The 14,813-nt window shown below is 29.7% G+C and overlaps 1 protein-coding gene across 1 annotated transcript in view; it reads left to right on the top strand.

Annotated features, from left to right (window-relative positions):
- Positions 1-8,449, top strand: part of LOC143196062 (pyrokinin-1 receptor) — a 250,893-nt gene extending 242,444 nt beyond the window's left edge. Inside the window, exon 6 of the mRNA XM_076403647.1 lies at positions 7,003-8,449. Within this exon, the coding sequence (XP_076259762.1) occupies positions 7,003-7,354 (352 nt within the window). The 3' untranslated portion in view covers positions 7,355-8,449. The remainder of the gene's footprint in view (positions 1-7,002) is intronic.
- Positions 8,450-14,813: the final 6,364 nt, after the last annotated feature.

The raw sequence follows: 14,813 nt of genomic DNA on the forward strand, positions 1-14,813 counted from the left end.
TAGGTCTAAAAGTAAATTTCCTTCATTCTGTCTTTGACCATTTTCCAGAATATTTGGAAGATACCAAGGATAAGGCGCCTCAGTGATATCAGACTACTGTAGGGTGCTCACTGGGAAAAAGAAAAAAATTTAGTGTGTGCTAGTGATGGTATATTAGATAAAAAAAAATGTATCGTTAATGGCTTGTAAATAGTTAATAGTAAATAATTAATGTAATAATTTGTTTAAGATAGTTACCCAAATTGTCGAGAAACGTGCCTTTCTATGACAAAAATTAAGTCCATTTCGGATTCATTATCCCAAAAACATGAAGATTACGTCACAAAATCTAAACAGATCCTAGATTTTTTGCAGACCTGTGAATTCATTGAGCCGATTATTGAATATCAAAAATGGATACAGGTTTTTCAAACAAAATCTCTCTAAGGATGTATCATTAAAATTGCAGAATTGGGTAACATATAATTATAGCTACAAATACACCTAACATACAATATTTTATAGCTTAATAAGAGTTTTGGTTATTGTCCAATAGAACTTTAGTCAAGTTCTGAAATTTATTGGTAGTTCTTTCGGTCGGGTGACTTAACCAATTATTTTATGATATTAATTTGGATGACATGTGGTTTCAACGAAATAGTCAATCACATGCCATACACTCGTTAGAACAGTTCATCAACCGCGAAACATTCCTGGTCGAGTATATCATCCAAGATCATATGTTTTAACACCTCTTGAAATTTTATTAGGGTTTTTGAAGTTAATAACATTTTTTAATATTTTTAATATTTAATATCTAATAATTTAAAACATTTTTTTTCTAAAGATTGTCGATCGTTGCTAAAGAGTATCGAACTGTGAGTTTCAAGTTATAATATCGATATTAAAACTCTAGAGTTTCCTAAGGAGCCTAGATTTTTTTCTCTACGGTCGACATCCCTAATTCGTCTATGGAAAGATATTCAACACTGCATCAACGAACTTCAACCATATTTATAAAAATTTCAACAAAGAAGCAAACAAAGTCGCTGATTCAATTTAAAAAACTACAGTATTTTCTATTTAATTCAAATATTGCCTAAATGTTCAGAAATTCTATGTTATATTTGGAGTGTATTATGCCATAACTTAATGGTCGATATAGTAAATTCATTTCATCAACCTTAATTAATAAATATATATCAATCCACAACTCCGGAAAGATTGAACCTTTTCTAGAAAATATCTCACGTATGTGTCCAAGCTAAAAATATCGAGATGTTCCATTAAAATACATCGAGCGAACAGAACAAAGGCCCTTCATAGTTATGTACTTAGTGAGACGACTTAAACCCGAGAAAAAAAATTTTGTTTATCTTTTGATCTGCCAGAAAATACCCTTCAATTCCATTTATCGTATAGAAAGGTTTACGTCGGGTTTCGTAAGTTAGGAACAAGCAACGTTCTGAAGATAAACAGAATTGTCCTTTGGTCAAAATGAAATTTCATATAAAGGGTTGGGTGTATATAGGGTTATGTAGATTTCGTACATGGGTACATTAATATTGAAATAAAAATCTATAGATTGGTCTATAAATTAGCTCCAGAAGGATTTTTTTAATTTCAAGTTTTATTGTGAAAAATCGGTACAATGTGTTTTATTCATCGATAGTCGCTAGTTTTCCCATCTTTCAGGCAATTTACGGATTACATCTCGAAAGAACGATATACATATATATATATATATATATATATATATATATATATATATATATATATATATATATATATATTTTTTTGTATATAGGTTACGATTGATATATCGGAACAAGTAGTAATCAGGAGCAAGGTCTGGAAAATTCGGTCGTTGGGGTAGCAGTTCACATTTTAATGTTTCCAAGTTTGTTTTCGCCGATTTTTCAACATGTGGTCGAGCTTTGTTATGCTAAAAATAATATTATTGTAACTTGGTTCGTATTCTGAAAGTTTTTCTCGCACTGCTTAGCCCAAATGCATCAATTGTAATCGATAGTTATCCTCATTGATGATTTCATCGATTAATACCTTCAAATACTGGTATTTAATTTTTGCTTGTCCAGAATGGTCTTTGTCTTCGGTGTCAAAACATGTTTACTTTTAAAATGCCTTAAAAAATTTGTACATGTTGTGTTGAAATCGATGGAGCATGATTGCCATAAACACCACACAGCATTCAATGATCTTCAGTTGTCCTTTTCTTCGAAATGAAGTCAAAAAGTAGAACTTGCTGAAAATACGATTTACTCGGTACAAATTCAAACATTTTCAACGCACTGAAAAAATTGTTTGTTCATCCTTCGACGAAAAGATACATACTGAAGAGTAAAGCGAGGCTTCAGCATTAAGATAGGATACATTATTCCCCAACATCTCCGAATTTGTCGCATGCCCATATTGGCTCCATTTAATTTGAATACAGAGAATAATCCGAGTTTGGCGCATGCGCAAATCTTTATTTACTTATATTAATGGAATATATTAAGTAGGTAAATAGGTTCATGAGGTAAATAAAAATGGTAAAATTTTGGAATTAACACAGTTTATTAAAAAAAGTATTGAATAAAACGAAATAATAAAAATATAATTAATATATGTTCAACTATTCTATTTTTATAAAAACATCATACTACAAATTATGATTATTTTTTATAAATGAAAATTCACAAATATGATAAATAATTGATTTAATGTTGAAACTATATATAAGGAGAGAGATAAACTTTGAAATTTTTTTGAAGTAACACATTTTATTTAAGATAATTAATTAACTACCACGAGCTTTCGATTAACATATTGTACATTTACTAGTCTAAAAGGAATGGATGATCGTACTTACCCAATACATCATCATATTCACAAAACAATAATTTATTTAACTATACTCTTATATAATAATGCATTATATTTTCCTTGACGTTAGATCACTAGGGTGTCGTTGAATATTTTGGTTATTTGATCCAGGTCTACTTTTGTTAGCAAATTTAATTATTACAAAGTATCACGGTACACTGTTCTATATCTTAGCACCATGATGTCTAATTTATTTTCTGATTCTCTGAGTTTGACATTCTTCGACTTTTACTCTCAACAAATTCTAACTACATGTTAGCTATAAAACAAAATTTAAATCATTACTAAAATATATTATATTTAAAATAAATATCTAATAATTACCAGTTACTACAATTTTTGCTACTATTATTGACGAACAAACCTCATTAATGACTTGCCTACTTCAAACACAACAAGAATCATTTTCTTCTCTGTTCTTCTTATCATTAAATTTTGGCATGTGTTGATACCTATTCCAGGTCGTTAAAAATGATGTGTTATAAATTTGGTAGCTAAAATTCCCACTATAAATAAAATTGATGCTGTATGGATTTTATAACTTTTAAAAATTTAACCTTTCGTTCTGCACTTACCCTTGTTCTTTCATATTTTAAAACCAATGTATGTTAGACCACCAAGAATAACACAACAATTTAATTACTATTAGTATAGAATTTCTAATGTAACACAGAATCTAAATATTCTAGATTTGTTTGTTGTTTTGATCTGATCGATCGTAAATGAATGGACCGCCATTAGAAAAGGAAGACAATATAATTTCATATAGTTTATTCTTTTCTATGATTTATTCTATGTAGCAGACTGCACATACGCCAAATCCGAAGATGTTGGCTAATAATGTATTCTCATTAAGATGTTACAAATCCACCCAAAGCGATTTAATACACGCTATCGCCATCTTTTGTAAATTAAATTAATAATTAATGCATAAGCCTAATTTATTGAAAATCTAATGCTGTTAAGTCTGCTTGTTGACAATAAGTTGACTTATTTCAATTGAGAACAGGAAAATGTAGTTAACTATTAAATTTTTTTTTAATTCATTTATTACATTGTTACTAATCGTTGCCGACTATCTTAGTCCCAGGTGTAATAATGTTGATGTGTTAAGAGATTTTTGTTTTTTTTCTATTAAATGCACCTCACTACACTACAATACACATGCTCAAATGGATTGATTCTTTTAAGTCTGTGTCCTGTTCTGGTGTTATCCAAGAGTTGTATTATTTCGATATCGACATGAGAGTGGAGTCTGTCCTCATGTTTCCATGCAACTCTCTTGATTTCCTGAGTGACAGTCGGTATCTGAAAGTCTCGATGTAAGTAATCGGCTCTGTAGTATCTCGGTGCACCTACAATAATTCTCAGGATTTTGTTACCGAAAACTTGTATTGTATTTATGTTAGTTTTCGCAGTCTAAATGCAGTCTAAAAATCTGAAGAAAATAGAGAAACTCTCGCGTTAAAATGCAAAGACTCTGTTGCGGTTTACTGGCTGGATATGCCAATACTTAGATAAGGCAAGTCGAGTTGTGACATCGAAAGTCGAGCGGATAAAATACGTTTTCATCCTTAAAATTTATCTTCATATTCGTTGTATATATAGAGAGTACTGCCTTAGTTTCCAGAAATTCGAATGAACTTGTAATTTGACCTTGATTTCATATTGAGTCACTAATTTCCATTTTCCAGAAGCAATTCATATTCACGACATTGTATGACACTATCCGAAGTTCATTCAACTATAGTAATAATTGATTATATTCAGAATCCCTTATAAATACTAAATTTATGTTCGTAAAAGAAATTGTTTTTATAATTATATCTATCTGATGCCCTTTTACCAAATATACTATTTAATCAAAATAGCGAAGAATAGCATGAAAACAATACAAGCACTAGGAAAAAATAAATATAAGGACCTATAACACCTATATATGCCTCTTTAATCCAGTCAAAAAAAGTAAAACATTATGTAATGGGTTGGAGAAAAATAATTAATATTCAATGGGATAATTTCGTTGAACTTTTCGTGTTTTCATAAACAACATTCATATTAGTTTCGAAGACGTACGGTGATAATAAGAAGAAGGTAAGAATGTACGGTGATTTATGTCGCATTTTGATCAATAACTTTCTGACATTATCTGGTAAAACCCCAATTCCATCACCGAAAAACTTCTGAAATCTATGGGAGAAAAACGGAACTAAAAGAATTTCTACAATCTTCGATGAAACCAGCGTTGCATCATTAAGACAGTTGTAAAGACTGCAACTAATGATAATCGAATTCGATGTTAGCTAACTTCCGAAACTTTACTTTTCGATCAATCAAAACGATTTTGTGGATTTTCTTGACGTTTTCTGGCGTTAACACCTCCTTTGAATGTCCACTACGTCCTACGTTTCATTGTTGTTTCTGTTGGAGCGGAGTCCTTATAATACATTTCAAGCCATTGTTTCGCTTAAACATCAAGAAGCAGTGTAAAATTAAAACACGAAAATGTTTATGATCTATTGTTTTGAAAATAACAAAAGTAGTGTCGCTTTTAGCATAATAACTCGCAAACTTATGAGTAGAATATCATGAAATTTTAACAGCTTTCTTTTGATTGAAAAAGCGGTGATACGGTGGACTTTTCAGCCCATGTGTTAAATGACTAAAACATACTCTCTTACTGACTTAATTAAAATAAATTTATTAAAAAGTGTGTTAGAATAATGAAACTTGTCCCAATCGTAAAATAACAAATTTTCATGATGCTTTCAGAAAAGTAGTATTGTTTATATCTATAAGATCTAAGATATGTGCGGAAATCTAAATGAAAGAGAATTCTCCTCTTACAGATAGTAAGGCAAGATGATTCTTTTTATTTTCTGATTTTGTTAGCCTATATGTTGTTTTCTATCTTTCAGGGCTGAATGTAAAACATAACCGATATTAAAAATTTTAAAACAATATATAAAATTAAACGAAACTACTCAATAACAGTTTTACGCACTCGCTTTTCATATAAAATTGTGTTGCTTGCATATTTCGGTTAGAATGCTGTCAGGATTTAAAAATTACACGTCGATAATGGATATGTTATTTATGTCCAAACCGAATAAAATGTAGACAGGCGTACTGTCCATATGTAGTTTTTATTTTATTTAATCTCATATATTTGTAGTACAAATTAAAGCCCTATGTACTGCTCTATTTTCTAAAGAGAGGCTAAGTTTCGGCTTAGCCTATTAATATATATATTAAGCAGAAATATTAAAATCTCCATAAATATATAAAATTCAACTAAACAATGCTCATTTTCCTTATTGGCTAAATTTTCAAGTTTCTAGAGGCTTGTAATATGACACTCATTTTATGTCCCTCGCTTCGTATCAGAAATATACATCAGAGTCTTACGTTACAAAACATTGACGTCACCTAACTTAAATTTCATAGTTAAAAATTTTTATTCTATCAATATTAAAAAAAGATAAAGCAAAATATTGAACTGGGATGTATGAAGGCAAATAGCTGAAATAATAATTTTAAAAGGAATACTAAAGCTTTACTAAAGCTTTTATAGAATTGTTTTGTAAAAAGTGGGTGAATATTCAAGATACACTAACAATCAAATGTGGTAGAATATTGGCAAGCAAATTAGTAAGTGCAAGCAATAACTCTAAATAGAGCATAATAAAAGCACAACTATAATAATATCGCCATCGGATAGTGAGAATAGTATTATTGAAATCACGTGCCCCATAGTTGCTAAGACAAATTAATATTATATCGATGACCAACTCACTGAAATATTTTATGATGATAATTTAAATATACAGATGCAATTTACATAGATGATACCGACTAAACACACAAAAGGTTTAAATTATCTAAATGTAATTATGGATTTTTGATTTTCTTAAGCTTACACTAAATCTATATCAAGTTTTTTTCACTTTTTTTTGCCATAAATAATTTTTATTCCGAATAAGGTAAATACGTAGATTTGTCATAGAGTAGTTTTTCAAAATTAGTCTTCTATTGTATTATTTTCATAAACATCATAATCTTAAATAATTACACCCATTAATTTAACATCTTTGCTACGAAGAATTAATACTAATTATAATTATTATATTTCAGGTTCAAATTTTCCTTTAGACATTCAATCAAGATGGACCAAGGAGGTGCGTCAGAAAAGTTACCTCGCCCATCAACAGCTTACGCATCATTGCCTGTCGTCAGCCAGAATCAGAACGAGAGCAAATTTCAAAAGTTAACCCAATACTTCGAATGCTTACGAAATCAGGAGAAAACCGATCAAAATCCGACAGCTCAAACACCGGATGATCAAATCGGTCTGGATAATCGTAATAGCGAGCACAACTGTCACTCGTGCGATATAAGTAACAGCAGTCTGAAGGACGTGGAGAAAGGAGCTATCGAAGACGAACTTGGAGCGTATATAAATGAACTGAGGAGCAGGAAAATTTAGTATAGGAAGGAGTGGAAGGCGACCCTTAAGACGCACTTGGAGACTGAGTTTTAGTATTAGACATAGAAAATGAGACATTTTAAATTGAAAGGAATCTGACTGGAGCGCGTGGAAGAATGAATGGAATAAAAGAATGAAAGTTATATCCTGTTTTTTCCTGTATGTTGTTTTTTGCGTTTTCGAGAAGAATGGTAATGTTTTTAGTCTGAGTTGAAAAACGACAATGTTATCTAAAATGAGTGCATTAAGAAAATGATCGGATATAAATGAGTTTTAAGCTTCTCTGCGATATTTCCGTAGACCATTTAGAATTGGCCGTTATTTTGGCTGTTCCGTCATCCTTTTTTTTATTCTAATCCATTTATACAAACAAAAAGACTATTTATCTACATAAAGCCTGTTTTGAAATACATTTCCTCAATTTTTATAATCGCAGGATTGCACATAAAAAATATTTCTTAAATAAATATTTTATTAATTAGTTTCAGTTTCAATGCATACAACAAAATAATATTTGTATAAAATATATAATAGAGTATAGAGTTAAGGGCATTCTAGTCTAGAAATTTGGAAAGAGTCGATTTTATTTTCATATTTTCAAAACTTCACCCTTTAAGAATATGTCTTATATGTCTATATATATTTTTTAAAATGTTTTTAAATTAATTCTTGGATTTTTTTTCAACAAATTACGTTTATTTGGAAAAACAAATACTCACTTAACCAAATTGAAATCATTTTTCCTAAACCTATTAGTCAACCTAAGGGATATAAATTATTTAGTAACTTCAAGCCACTGTTGTTTTTGGTCAATAAGATCACATCAGTTCCATATCATCTCAATAAAGAATAAACTAGATAAAAGCACATTGCTATATTCTTGGCCCCAATAATTATGTATTCTGCTTTAACAATATCCGACGTCGAATACTCTTGATGAGATCACCTAAATAATTTATCCTGATCTTGTGAAATTATCCCTTTCAAATTATTGTGGTTTCAATAGGAAGCAATAACGTTAAACATGAGTTTAAAAAACCAACACAATTTTCGTAACACTATGAACCAAACCAAAAATATATTAAAAAATAAAAATGGCTAAATAAGTGACAAAATTTCAACCATCTTATCTTCATCAAATCTCGGCATTGTTGAGATCGCTCTCTAAGATCTTGATCCATGTCTTTTTTTGCATTATTTGTTGTATCTTCTAACGAAAAGGTCGATTTCGCCACGGAAAACTGTATGTAATTTCAAAAAATATAAAATAAACTTGACTAAAAAAATTAGAACGCTCTTTTTCAACCAACCAGCTCGAAATATTTTCATTGTTGTGCAATGTTATTTAAATTAAACACATAAATTATCAGTAGAAAATAATAAAATCAACATCAATAAATATCATGTATTGATGATACAATAAAATAATATTATTTACAATAAATATTCATAAAAATTGTACAATGACCATCATTATTGTATACGATACATACCCATATATACTAAATAATGCACATACGTACGTCATGGAAGTACTTGCATAATAGATGTTATATCTAAAGAATTCAATAGAGAACATTCTGTGCCGAATTAATTGTAACTGTGTGGTATTAATGTCAAATTTACGCTCTCAATGTCATTTAAACCTACTCTAAGGATGTAACGACGTTAGCCAACACGTGCATAACGGTTTCTATCGAATTGCTTCTAGCATAGGATAGCGAAGTTAATTAGAATTATGTATATTAACTCAATGAGTTCAGACTGAAAGAAAAAAAATTATTTATAATCAACTGTAAATAAGTAATACTATTGACAGATAATAAAGGTTGTTTTTAGTATTATTAAGACATTATTTTAAGTTGTCTAATAAATTTACGTTTTGTATACTGATTAAATAGTTTTATTAATACATAATATATTATTATTGTATGAATTAATATATAACCGTTCCACTGATATGAACACATTTCGTTATTCCTTCGAATACACAGTCTTCATAATAGGGTAAATTATATTCCTATAATTGCAATTAAAACAATCAAACCATTAAAACTTATCAAAATGAGGCTTGCTTCTTATGTTTGTTCAAAAAAAAATATATATATATGTATAAATCTCATAATAATATTTATCTATTTTTTACACAAATAGAAAAGGAATTAAAAATAATGTTTCGCCAACCGATATAAGACGTACCAATGACCTTTTTCTGCTTATCGGTGTAATAAATTCTTCATATTTTTTACCACTTCCACCATCCCTATAGCAGACGCAACTGAACACTGATGATAATATTCAACTTATCACGTGCGGATTGCTGTATTTTCTAGTTATTTTTTCTCTTTAGGAAGTTATCAATCTCGGCCTAAATATTAAAGTAACATACATATATTTTTATAAACCCATTATTCCGATTTCTCTCAAATGCTCTCCTAAGATCGTATATCGTATAATTCAACATTCATTTACCACTGAAGAAACACAGTAATTATTGGTACAATTGGTAAGGCAAAAGTCAACTAACTAGAATTTATTAGACAACTCAGTATACTCATTAAAGATTATAATAAAGTCACAACTGTCATTAAGAGATCGTTGACATACCAAGCAGGTTTTTTTTGTTTATTTGTTTAAAACAAATGACTACGAATTAGTAAAAGTTCTATCCGTGCTTATTAATTAAATTGAAAATAAAATAAGAAAAAGTTCTGGTTATAAAAACATACAAACATAAACCAATTCCATCGAGTTCTTTTCCCTATTTCATTTCATTTCATTTGGCAGAGATATTCAGCATATCTTATGTAAAGAGATGCAAATATCCTCCCAAGTTCAGTCTATTTCTTCTTCCGTTTTTAAGAATTAGTTTGTACCGACAAATTTTATGAGATAAATAAAACGCTGACAACAGTATTGCTTATTTTAAGTACTGATGTAAATAGATGTAAATATTTTATTGTCGTATATTTTTCTTATGGATGTAATTGTAGAATAGACTTTTTTTGAATTTTTTTTTGTAACAATATCGTATAAAATACATGATAAATTCTGTATAGAATCTTATAATTTCTGTTGTTTAGAGCTTTCAACATGCTGTTAAAAATCATATGAAATATAGTGTTTTGTATATCAACACAAAATATTCTTTTTATATATTATAGATATTCTATATATTAGAGATGTGGTACTTGTTATAAAATAGATACCTGAATAAAAACTTCTGAACAAGGGGAGGGATCTTATCTAGAAGGCAATTTATATTTTGGACTCCTCACCGCCAACATAACAACATAACTTTTAAGTTGGATGTTTTAATCAATAATGGATAGTCAGATTAATATCTAGTCACTTGATGAAATCACTTGATGGAGAAGGAAGGAATAAGAAAAGCCTAAATAATTGATTATTGTAATGTAAATATTTCTATCGATTTTTTTAAGTACTTAGTTTAGTACTTACACATATTTTCTATACATACCTTGTATGTCCATGAAACTCTTGAACAAAATTGGATTAAAATTTTTAAATTAAAACATTCACATAAAATTCATTGAATGTTGAAAAATTGTTTCTTCTTCTCGGAAATGATTTATTATCCTCTTCTTAAATAGCTAAAATTCATATTCATAAATATTGTTGACTAAGTCATATGCAGATTAAAAACATGAAACATAAATAGAACAAGTAAAAAAATCACAAGAAAAGTTGAAATTCAGCTAGTACCAGGATACTGCAACCCCACACAATCCAAATTCTGCCAACAAACATTCTGTTATAATATGAATTTATCCCTTTGCTTCGATTCTGCAGTGACATAATACTTAGACAGTGAAAGATGGGATATTACAATTGGTATATGACGGAGCAGTATCATTATAAGTTTCTAAAAATGTTCAGCAGTTCAAATTAAACAACCAAAAGTAATGGAAGCTGAAAATGCAATTTTGGAGTTTCCATGATTAATAAATGTATATACTGAACAACTCAGTAATACTAAATGGAGAAATGCTATTTCATATAAAGAAATGTCAAAACAGTCGAATTTAACTGTTGGGTTAGGTTGCTTAACGGTCTACACTAATAATTCGCATTTTCATCAACAAATATTACTCACCAATATAAATGACACCTCCTAGTATTTTAAATAAAATAAGAAAATTGAATATTAAAACAAATTTACAGATGCGTGTGTCAGTAGCATTATCACAAAAAGTTAATCTATATCGCACCCTATAAATGAAGTCCTGCAAATCTCCCATCCTTACTGGAATCAATATTCAACCCTTATTATCGTAAATTAATCCGAAATTAAACCGTGGCTAGAAAGGGGTTGAAAGGATATAGGGTTCATAATAGAAACGGATGTTAGCTAAACTTTAAAAAGGACAACTTTAGAAAGGACATCTCAATTTAAGAAATTATCTTTATCAATTGCCTGCCTATATGACATGGTTTAATCTATAGAAAATATATCGACATTATATTTAAAATAAAACCAATCGAATGAAAAGTTTGAAAACACCAAACATTATGTAGATGATTGTGAGATTACGATGGAAATTGGTAAATAGTAACCGGTATTTTACATTTTATACAAATTCGAACAAGATAAATGCTTCTAAATTATGGCAATCAATAAGTCTTTCTATATGGCTTCAAGACTTCGTTTTATTCTTCTCTTCCATAGATCTTATTAAAATTGATATCGTTCGTTTAAGATGGGCCAATGCACACTAGAGGTTTGTACATGTCGTTTAATGAAAGGTGAACGAATCCCTCACAGACTTTTGTATCGAAATTGACCTTTTGAGAAGAAGATCGAATACGATCTGACAAATAGGAGACTAATATTTCGGAGGCCAGAACAGCTGCGGCCGATCGTCCACTGTAGCGAGGTCGAGTCAAAAATATGCAGCACTAGTATTGGTTGATAGGTATATACGCTTCCCTAGCGCCGGCTATCAATTGATGTTTATGATAAAGGTGTTGATTCTTAGTGCCTATGTTATATCTTATGAAAGGTGTACTGTTTAATGCAAACATTTAATGATGAAAGATCGTCGAGCCTTCATAGAAAACAGCTGAATTAATACTTAATGCATAGAGAACAAGTGTTTGAAATCCAGTCAGTAGCCTAAATAGCCCAAAAAGGTATTTTCAAAGCTTTTCGCGCAATAGGATATCGAAATTGAAAACCTAGAAAGGGCAAATCAAATATGTTGATCAAATACAACCTAAGTGACAACCTTAAACAGGTTATACAACTACTGAAATTATTTAGTAAATTGTATATTAAACTATAGTTTCTAAATAATTTAATTGTTCCATGAACAGAGAAACTGAAAGGGAAAACGCTGTCATTATCATGTTCAATGGATACTTACAAGATAAATTATTCCTGTCGACACTGCATTAATAAGGTAGTATTAAAATACAATTTAGAATCCAATATCAACTTCAAAGAGTCTGTTCAGAAATCAGAGAAAATACTGTTTGAAAATGTGGCCAAGAATTCTGTTCGTAGGTCACCGAACTAGAAAACAGATTATTACTCAGGTTACTAGTAAAAGAATATTCACCCAACTATAAATCTGTTATTTCCTTTTTATTTTGAAGAAATTTACACCTTTTAAATACCATTTAGTGATCCATCCCTAGTGCTCGATTTTTTAAAAATATTTTAATTAACAAAGTGCTCTAATAATAGAACTTTAACGTATTAACACTTTATATTATCTATTATAAAAAATAGTAATTCCTCAGAAATTACTTTTAGAAAATCTGCAGTCAATATTACACATTAAGTATGTATACTGATATTTTGAAATATGGCTGCAATTGACAAAAAATACAAATCACTGGATTTTATAATTGCATAATGATTAATTACGAATATTCTCAAGAATCTATCTGAAGCATTTATTCAAAATTTCAATGTCACAAAAAAATGTACATTTAAAAACAAGTAAAGACATTAAATATTTTAATAAAAATTCACTACAAGTAACTACATATACCTAATATAAAAATGGAATTAAATAAATTCACGTCAAAATGGTGAACTCGCTTTAATAACAAATTAATACTAGTATAATTCATAATATCATCGCAAATTAATATAGTCTTCTAATTCAAAATGCAATTTAACATTTTACAAGGATTTAAAACAATAAATATAATTTTTGATTACATAAACTAACATAATATATTACTTAAAATTATCTTAAAAAATACCAATTTGTGGCTCCATCTGTTGACGGAAAAAAAAGCTGAATATATCGATCCTGAAATCTATTGACATTTAAAAGTTGAAATGCTTTTTCCATTTCCATGATTGTGTGACGCAATATTGCCATCTTAGGACATGGAGAAATTTGGCGCCATATATCAGGAGAACATAAGAAATATCGTGGTAAAATTAAGGGGTTACAAAACCATTAATATTTAAGATAAGACAGAAGAAAAACTAATGCATCTAATACGTTTTAATGCTAGTGCTGGCCCTAAAAACTGTAACTTTTGAACTATTCAGAACCTCAAGTTCATTACTTATAATTAAAAATGTTTTCTGATTTTAGTAAGAATAAGTCAGGAACCTAAATATGTACTTTTATGGAAAACTGTTTTGTTTTATGGAAGGTGGATTGTAGTAGTTTCACTTTTTGGAACTTTGAGGAACAAAGAAGTTTCCATATTAAGGAGTTCCCTTATCAGGAATATATGTTGTGATAAGAGGTAAAATGGAAACCTAAATATAGCATTCAGTAATAGCCAAAAATGAAATAACTACTGGACGATTGAATTGAAACAGGAATTCAACAATTATATCATGCATCGTTCGGGTAAACTATATGTAAGAAATTCAGCAAAATATTGGCCCATAAAATTCAATGAAATAACGAACAAGTTACAGTTGGAGAGATAAGATTATGACTAATGTTTATTCACAAAAGGTAGTAATTATTCGGTAGTACTGAATTCTGTATTATTTATAATTGTATTTGTAATTAGTCGAATGTCATGCGTTCGAAAACAATACAGTCAGCAGCGAGGACACCAATTTTGATGTTTGGGAACAAGTGCGAGAGAACGCAGAATTTTACACATTACCCCAGTAGCATTTACAATCAATGTTATAGTAGTTGTCTACCGTAACATTGAAAAATATAAATTTATTATAAATTTTACAAAATATAAAAAATAATAGGTGGCGACTTCAACGCCCACGACCCCACCTGGGGGTGTTCCAGAGCGAATCCCGCAGGTAACGCCATCGTAGCTATAAGTGCAGATCTGGCCTACGGTCTTGCCCTGTCAGATGAATCCACCCATCACCCCAGTTCGGCTTCTCAAGGCGCAACAAGAATCCTCGATTTCTTTATTCTCTAAGACGTAAATCCCTTCCGAAGTTCGAGTCCTTGACAAACTAGACTCTGATTATCGTTCGGTCCTCTTC

This window comes from Rhynchophorus ferrugineus, unplaced genomic scaffold, assembly GCF_030347505.1.
Source record: "Rhynchophorus ferrugineus isolate W39M unplaced genomic scaffold, kcgeb_rfMv2 rfM4, whole genome shotgun sequence".
Taxonomy (NCBI): domain Eukaryota; kingdom Metazoa; phylum Arthropoda; class Insecta; order Coleoptera; family Curculionidae; genus Rhynchophorus; species Rhynchophorus ferrugineus.